The sequence below is a fragment of the Eurytemora carolleeae genome, unplaced genomic scaffold, assembly GCF_000591075.1.
Source record: "Eurytemora carolleeae unplaced genomic scaffold, Eaff_2.0 scaffold556, whole genome shotgun sequence".
Taxonomy (NCBI): domain Eukaryota; kingdom Metazoa; phylum Arthropoda; class Copepoda; order Calanoida; family Temoridae; genus Eurytemora; species Eurytemora carolleeae.
The window spans coordinates 88003-97234 of record NW_019402189.1 but is presented as its reverse complement, the minus strand read 5'-3'; the positions used below and the strand labels follow the sequence as shown (position 1 = coordinate 97234).

Sequence of the window (9232 nt, the reverse complement as noted above, 5' to 3'; positions counted from 1 at the left end):
TGATTAAAATACAGAGAATCATGAAATAGCAAATACAAAAAATCAGGTTTACTTTAAAGGAATTGAGTCTTTGTCAAACACTCAATTTTCTAATCCCTATATCTTTGAAACCTGATGATGTAAATCTTTGATATTTCAACTTAGATTATTTAATCTAACAGAATTCATAATTTGAAATAACTAAGGTCTACGACATTGGGTTGCAAAGACAGAGAAATTAGAAAATCTGAGTGGTAAAATATTTCTTTATGAATTATGAAAATAAATTATATTTGTATGATTAAAAATAATTGAGTTTTATTAATTCATTAAAAACGTTTGATATTACTTTATTAAATATTTATTATTTTTTTTTTAGATTGAGGAAGAGTTAACAATGGAAAATATAATGTCCCTACAGGTATAGAAATTTAAATAGATAGATATATAGAGAGACACAGATAGATAGATAGATATATAGATAGATAAATAGATAGATAGATAGATAGATAGATAGATAGATAGATTGATTGATATATAGATATCAAATATATATAAGAGATATTTTGTAAACAATCTTTTTTCTAGTACTTAATATTTTTTTGATTTTTGATTATTATTTTTTCTTTCTTTTCATTCTATTTCTACTTTTTAATTTTAATTACCCGGATCTTGTGATATATTTGCATTATGCTTGTTTCTCCTAGAATGGAATATCTGGAGTGGAACTAATGAGATTAGTTACAGAGGAACTTACTGTTCCGGAGCTGGTTAATACCGCTAACCAGGTTAAACTCATTTCTATAGAGTTAAACTCTTTCTTATTGAGTTNCTTAATTTTTTTGCTTTTTTGATAATTTCTGTTAATTTTGATAAAAGTTTTTTAATTTCAGATTATTAGAATGAATGTATGAAAAGAGAGGAGAATAAAATATATTGAATCTAAGGATGGGACGGGAGAAGAACAAGATATGTCTTCAATTTCACTTCCTATTCAGCAAGTCTAATCTGAACCTGGAGATATTCAGCAGGTCTAATCTAAACCTGACTTGAAAAAATATATTTCTGTTATTTTCTCCATGGTCTCTTGTAAGCAAGTCCCTTTTGCAGAGAAATCGCAAATGAAAATAAACAGTTGATCTCTAACTCATACTTGAGCAGACAATGCATTGCCATCTTTGTATGGGGGTCACTTAAAATTATCCTTACACTTTAACGAGGTTAGATTTTACATAAATAACTATATGAGTTGTCAGATGTTAGCACCATTTGTTTCTTTAGTAAATTTAAACGAAATATTTCCTGCAGAATTCTGAACGTAATGTACAATATTTAGATTTTTTATGATTTTAGGGTTTATCTTTGTAAAAGACACATTATTTCATGGTTTAAAAATATTTTAGACTTCCTGTTATTTCAAACTATTAGAAAACAGGTAATAGAAAATTAAACGTTAAGTCTTGAATATATATTGATTAAAATAGAGATATTGAGGTTTAAAGTTTAAGCCAAAATATATATATATATATTGCATAAATATATATATATATACATATATATGGCCAAAAAATATATATATATTGCATAGATATAAATCTATAAAATCAAAATATATATATATGCAATATATATATTTATGATATTTCGAATAAAAAACAAAAACAGTGTTCAGTGGCGTCAGACGCATCTTTTGAAATTCATATCGTCATTTTTTACTTGTGATTTATAGAGTTTAGAAACGGGTAAATATTAAATATGCATGGTAGGCGATTTTAGAGCTAACTAAGCCTTATTAAAATCAGCAAACATCCAATTAACTTTTGTATCCTTTAAACCTTTATCTGCATCTGTTATCAATACTGTGCAGGTTTTTATTGTTTTTCTATAGTTTTAAAAGTGTTTAATTCTGATAATTCCTGTAAGTTTTCCTGCATTAGAAATGCGCAATTGTCACTTTTTTAAAGAAATTATCAATAAACATTGATATCTGATCAGACATTCCAATTTTTGCATGGAGTTTCAATTGACATAACGCTTACAGTCCCTTTAATGATCCTTGATTTTCAAGAAATAAAATATTTCAGAGATTAAGAAAGAAGGAGGAGATGAAGATAAAGATGAGACCTCTCAGGGTTAAAATCAGGAAACCCTACAGACCTCAATATAAGGAGACAGGTATGGGGACGGAGATTAACTATACTTATGAAAGCTTGGTCTTTATTAACATTGCTCACCTCATGGTTAGTTTCATTATAGGAATGCAATACCGTAAGTCAGCATCGTGATCTAAATCTTTAATGTTTCTCGGATTTTTTTGGGGCTATTGATGATACTATCATTTTGGATTGCAGTATTTTAAAGTTTTTGTACCATAATGTTTTTATTTATCGAGAACCTTTGAGATACTGAAAAAAATTAAGTCCAAAAAGTATTTTATACACGTCGTGCCAAAAAAAAATGTTCTGCGTAATCTTGTGCACTTGTCGTGATACGACATTTCTAAATATAACAAGCTTTTCGACAAAGCAGGAATCAGAAATTGAAAACTTAGAGTTGTTGATTCGTAATTTTGCTTTTTTAATTTTAAAAGTTTGATGAATTTCAGAAGAAGAGTTTTCTGATGATGATATTGATGTAGAAACTATTGTTGATCAAGCTTTCGGACTTAAGAAAGTTACTCCGGCTCAGGATCTTGTACTAGGTATATTTGATTGATTTGGTTGATTTGATTGATTTGGTTGATTTGATTGATTTGGTTGATTTGATTGATTTGGTTGATTTGGTTGATTTGATTGATTTGATTGATTTGATTGATTTGATTGATTTGATTGATTTGATTGATTTGATTAATTTGATTGATTTGGTTGATTTGATTGATTTGATTAATTTGGTTGATTTGATTGATTTGATTGATTTGTTTGATTTGTTTGATTTGATTGATTTGGTTGATTTGATTGATTTGATTGATTGTTTAGACCCTACCCCTGCTGTACCGGATCGACCTGTAATCTCAGATATCCAAAGAGTGAGAATTAGGTGATTCATTTTTTCCTAAAAAGAGGGGCCCAATTCACAGTGGTACCCTTTAATCTTCTATCGGATCAATAACTTGGAAGATATCGTCATTTTTCGAAACATGTTTAATTCTGATAATTTCATCCATGTGTCTATGTCAGAAACCAGCTAACTTTAAAGTGAAACCACAACTGAACCTGATCGATTTTCAATAAAAAAGGATATCTCATTTCTTCTTGATTATTTTTTAGAGTAACGTTGTGTATCCTTTTAAAGGAACTGTTCGCGTATCTAGAAAATGCTCGATAATTCCACAATTTTTGGAATCAGGATCACAATTCCGTTTAATACTCAAATATAGAGATGTGCGCGTTCGGTTTTTTCATTGTGTTCGTTCATAGTTCGTGAACAACCCATTTTATTCGTTTTTTTCAATCGTTCAAAAAATTTTATTTCGTTCGTTCTCAAAATTGTTGTTAATTTTTCAGCTATTTCGTTCATTTTTTTCTGAACGATACTTTAGTAAAAATGAAATTGAATTTGAAATTTTTCAGCAATAAAACATAGTTTAAAAAAAATTTGTTCGAAAAAGTCGTTCGTTTAGTGAAAACTCTATTGTTTGAAAAATGTTTGCTCCTTCAGTACTTTCAAGATCGCTCGTTCACAGAAACAATGCCCATTTCTACTTAAAGATGACCCTGCACCGGTACATTTTTCTCACTGTGAATGATATGTGATCATTAATGAATTATAATCCATTTTTTTTTATATGGAAATAGTTCTGAAGCAATATGGTTTTTTTTGCCAAATTTTCTACTTTTAAAATAATGATTACTAGGCTTTCTATTTAAATTGTGAACATGTTCTTTTTGTTTACATTTTAAAACAAAGAAGAAAATTTTTTTGCGGATTTTCAAGAATTTAATTTTTTTTACAAAATTAAAAACCTTAAAACACATTTTTTAAAAGTTTTTATCATTCATAAACCTTCCCTGTGATCACGTGATATTCCACAAAAAATTTGGGCCCGATCGGTTCAGCCGTTTTGACGTTTATTGGATACAAACAAACAGACAGACAAGCTAAATTTATATATAGATTTACTAAATGGATTGTTTACCCATTTCGAAATACTCGAAAACCGCAATTTCGGATTTATAATAAAGTTCATTTTAAATTAGGAGGTGCGATAGTCTTAGTCGCATTCTTAAAGGGACTGTTCAATTTCAAGTGACCCTCTATGCAAAGATGACGATGGCCGATTTACAACGGTACCTTTGAAAGCTTTGCCTCGAATGTTCAAGCACGAATTGGATATGCATATTTTTGATTTTTTAAACTGTTTATTTTCAATTGCGGTTTCTCTGCGAAAGTGACTTGCACATTGCGTATCAGAAGCAATAGAGAAATTTACAGAAATATATACTTTTCGAGTCAGGGTACCGTTGTAAATCGGGCATTGCCATTTTTGCATGGAGATACCCTCCTTAAATACCTTAAGATACCTTAAAAGTACGTATCATTTGTACTCTAAAATTTAATTTAATTTAGGAATAGATTGAATGAGATTACTACTCTGCCCCCGACAGTTCCTATCAGGAACCTCATCACATCAGACTTCTTTAACGGTAAATACAGGGACATGTCCAATTCCCAACGATACCCTGTTTGATCAAGATTCAAGAATACATGAGTTATCCATGTTTCTAAATTGTGGTTTCTCTACAAAAGTAACATTTTTCCTGCAGAAGTAACGGAGAGAAATTATTAGAATTAAACACTTTCCATGCTAGAAGATTGATTATATCTTTCAAAATTTATTAATGAATTCAGAAATCAACAAAGGAGATAAATATATACCAGAAATGGAATTTTTTTTTTAAAACTTAAAAACTCTAATCCGGTTTTTTTGGGGTCACGCTGTATTCTTTTTTGTATCATAAAAAATGAATACTTTTCAGGAGTAGATGGTGGAGAATCAGGATTCGGGTCTCCTGAATTTGTTGTCATAAATGATATCCCTGCAACCCCTGAATCTCCTGCAACCCCTGAATCTCCTGAAAACNCTACTATACTTACTACTACAGAGTGACATGTCCAATTCTCTGCAATTGCATTAACAGCTCTGTCGATTCGATCATGAACGAGATCATGATGTTTTTTATTTTAAAAATATATTTTTTCATTTGTGGTTTAAAAAGACAAGATGGCTTGCGTGGTAAATTGTCAAAAATAAGCTTTTTTTTAAAGCTAGATATCTAACTATAACTAACTATTGTTATTTGTATATGTTGTAAAAATGTGCGGAATGTGTTACGTTATTCAATTAAATGGACCATAATTGCATGTGGAAAACACCCCCCTCCCCCAATCTATATTAGACAAAAATAGNTTCTCTATTGTTATTTGTATATGTTGTAAAAATGTGCGGAATGTTTTACGTTATTCAATTTAATGGACCATAATTGCATGTGGAAAACACCCCCCTCCCCCAATCTATATTTGACAAAAATAGTCAATTGGGATATGGTTAACTAATTAGATATTTCCAGAAACCTATCATTTTGATATTATTTTTGACAAGTAATTCCTGGGAGTGAGCAAAATGGCGGTTTAATACTTTTTTATTAGTAATTCCTCTGAAATATTCATCATTATGTTTTTTGAATAAAATCTATAAGAGATGAGAATGAGTTGTTGGACGAGATCCGTCCTGTTCGTAGACCTGGACCTAGACCTTTCATCAACCTTGGGTAATATTTGGGGGGGGTTCAGGTCACAACATGTGATAAGTTCCCTGGAAAAAAATGTATAGTCCTCCTTGACAGACTCCTGAGTACGCCCCTGATTATCTCTTCATTTATTATCAACAGTCGAACTTTGTGTCTTGAATTAATCTAATAAATTGTTTTAGTTCTTCAGTAAACTCTCTTCATCCTAATCACAAGTATCCTAGGTATTGTTATTAAAGAATAAGAAATAAAATTTCAAATTCTTTTTTTTTCTTGAAAAATGTTAAAAATATCGTTTTATACAGTGATAAGCAGAAAACTGTAGAATAGTAAGACGAAATTTTGTTGTTATAATGTTGTTATAATGTTGTTATAATGTTGTTTTAATGTTGCTATAATGTTGTTATAATGTTGTTATAATGTTGTTTTAATGTTGCTATAATGTTGTTATAATGTTGTTATAATGTTGTCATAATTTTGTTATAATGTTGATTTAATGTTGATATAATGTTGTTTTAATGTTGTTTTAATGTTGTTATAATGTTGTTTTAATGTTGTTTTAATGTTGGTATAATGTTGTTTTAATGTTGTTTTAATTTTGTTATTGTTGTTATAATGTTGTTATAATGTTGTTTTAATGTTGTTTTAATGTTGTTTTAATGTTGTTTTAATGTTGTTATAATGTTGTTTTTATGTTGTTTTAATTTTGTTATTGCTGTTATAATGTTGTTATAATGTTGTTATAATGCTGTTATAATGATGTTATAATGTTGTTTTAATGTTGTTATAATATTGTTCAATGTTGGCATAATTTTGTTATAATGTTGTTATAATGTTGTTATAATGTTTTTATAAAGCAAATAGTTTCACCAAAAGCTTTAAAGTCAACAAGAACGTGAAATCGATCTGTGTACGCTGTACTGTACTGTACTGTACTGTACTGTACTGTGTACGCTGCACAATTGATGTGTCTCTTATTCATCGGACTATTTAAAGTTTTAGCTTGAGTCTAAAAGTCGTTTTTCTATTCCACAGTTTTATGGTTCTTACTGTATTTGGAGAAAGAGACCACTAACTCTGGTTTTCTAATCCAACCAATGTTGTAGATCTTTTATATTTCAAGCAACGCATTCTGTTGGATCAAATAATCAAATTTGAAAAATCTAAGGTTTACACCATCAAGTTGAAAATATTATAAGTATTAGAAGATTTGAGTTTCTGTAAAAAGACTGAATTTTCCTTTTTCAGGATAACTCCTCCAACTGCCCCGACCTTCACCGTATCAACAACTCCTTTTACTGTCAGGTAACTAGCGCAGAGAAAACATTGAATGCCGCGTTCAGAAATTATTAATCGAAAAAGCGCGGGAAAACGTTAAATAAAGAAAACATTGCAGATCGTAAAATAATATTATTCATAAACTCAGGAAAACATTAAATGCCACGGAAATAGTTAAATGCCAAATTTCAGAAAAGAAAAGTAAATTCAGCTGAATATAAGTATATACGTCTATATATCTATTTAATGATTACAAAAGAATACATTTACACAGCAACAAACAACCATTATACATACATACATCCGAAACTGAGTTCCTTGTCTGTTCCATATTCTATAGGGTGTCCTAATAAACATGGGAATCAAGAGACGACTTAAAAATCGAATTGGGAAGGTTGAGAAATGACAAAGCATGTGTCAAAACAAAAACTGAATGCCTTTAAAATTTGATCTGCCTTCTTTGTACCTTCAAAATTGATGGAGATATTAAACATTTGAAAGATTTTGTTGCTATTTAATAAGTTTGAATCTTTACAGATTTCTGAATATCTCTGTCAACTTTAAAAGTGCAAATATGAAAACAACATTTTGGAAATCACAAGAATAGTGTAACCGGTGTGAGCCAAATTGCTCGGAATAGGGATAGTTCCATTGATGCAACCCCCTCAGTTCTAATACAAACCCGGAGGTAAACTCAGATTGGTATAGTTCCATATATGTAACCCCTTCAATCCTCATACGGACCCGGAGCTAAGCTCGGATTGCAAGTAGTCTGGCCTATAAACAGGACAACGTCTTAGCTCTTTTGTATATAGCTATAGGTCGGACAGAAAGTGGGGTGGATGATAAGTCACCAACGTGGAGAAATATTTGTCCTTAGTAAATGCCAACCCAGAAAACATGCTTTGAATGCATGTTTAAAGGCATGGAAAACCGAAGCCATGGTTGCACCAGATCCTGGTTTAAATTCAAGCCAATAGGCTTGAACCACGGCTTAGAATGAGAAAATAGGATCATAGGATCAGCCTGGACTAAAGCCGAAGAAGACTCAATTTTCACGAAGAGCCTGAAGACGGAAGATTAACTCATTGTCCGTGGCGAATGAAAGAGTGAGAGTCCGTCAGAGAACTCCGGCTTTCCATGATTCAATAGCATCATTTTTACTTGTTCATTTTTTACTTATAAATACATTTTTTCCTATACTCTGTAGATTTACTCACATCAGTTTTAGGGCTTTAGATTTCCTTTATTGTATACCACTTTTAAATGGTAACAACAGAATAGTTTTAATCTTAAACTGTTTTACCTGGAAAACTACAAAAATTGTGTAGACGTAATAATGCCACGCGGAACAAAGGGGATTAAGAAATTGTCACTTAATTCCCATGACACCACGTAAAGTACAATTTGTCTATTGGCCTTACCTTACTTTGCATATATTGTATGATTTTAGGGCATACAATACCATAGTACCTCATAGCTATACAAGAAATAGAACTCCTTCAAGGCAAAAAGATTCAGGTAATAAAATACTGTTGTGAATCGATGGGTCTAATCAAAGGATACCATACGATTCCAAACTTTTGAAAATTCTTTATAATATGTTTTATATCTAGGCTACTCTTTTCCATCTCCTGGGTTTTCAAGTTTTCAAGAAAATAGTTCCAATACTCCGTTATTTAGAGAAATACAAGATAACAAGCAGTACAATAAGGTATAGTTTATGTACAAGATAAAAAGCAGTACAATTAGGTATAGTTTATGTACAAAATAACAAGCAGTAGAAAAAGGTATAGTTTCATGTACAAGATAACAAGCAGTAAATTAAGGTATAGTTTATGTACAAAAAAACAAGCAGTACAATTAGGTACAATTTATGTACAAGATAAAAAGCAGTACAATAAGGTACAGTTTATGTACAAGACAACAAGCAGTACAATAAGGTACAATTTATGTACAAGATAACAAACAGTACAATAAGGAACAGTATATTTACAAGATAACAAGCAGTGCAATAAGGTACAGTTTATGTACAAGATAACAAGCAGTACAATAAGGTACAGTTTATGTACAAGATAACAAGTAGTACAATAAGGTACAGTTTATGTACAAGAAAACAAACAGTACAATAAGGTACAGTTTATGTACAAGATAACAAGCAGTACAATAAGGTACAGTTTATGTACAAGATAACAAGTAGTACAATAAGGTACAGTTTATGTACAAGA

General features: G+C 30.4%; 2 protein-coding genes across 2 annotated transcripts in view; both read left to right on the top strand.

Annotated features, from left to right (window-relative positions):
• LOC111718254 (uncharacterized) overlaps positions 1-767 on the top strand; it is a gene marked incomplete at both ends in the record, with an annotated part of 1834 nt that extends 1067 nt beyond the window's left edge. Inside the window, 2 exon segments of the mRNA XM_023493797.1 lie at positions 359-400; positions 687-767. Coding sequence (XP_023349565.1) covers positions 359-400; positions 687-767 — 123 coding nt within the window.
• Positions 768-927: 160 nt separating this feature from the next.
• LOC111718261 (uncharacterized) overlaps positions 928-9232 on the top strand; it is a gene marked incomplete at its 3' end in the record, with an annotated part of 15292 nt that continues 6987 nt past the window's right edge. Inside the window, 12 exon segments of the mRNA XM_023493802.1 lie at positions 928-1010; positions 1408-1414; positions 2064-2154; positions 2585-2680; positions 2955-3015; positions 4546-4622; positions 4956-5082; positions 5676-5747; positions 5909-5950; positions 6975-7031; positions 8458-8525; positions 8621-8718. Coding sequence (XP_023349570.1) covers positions 928-1010; positions 1408-1414; positions 2064-2154; positions 2585-2680; positions 2955-3015; positions 4546-4622; positions 4956-5082; positions 5676-5747; positions 5909-5950; positions 6975-7031; positions 8458-8525; positions 8621-8718 — 879 coding nt within the window.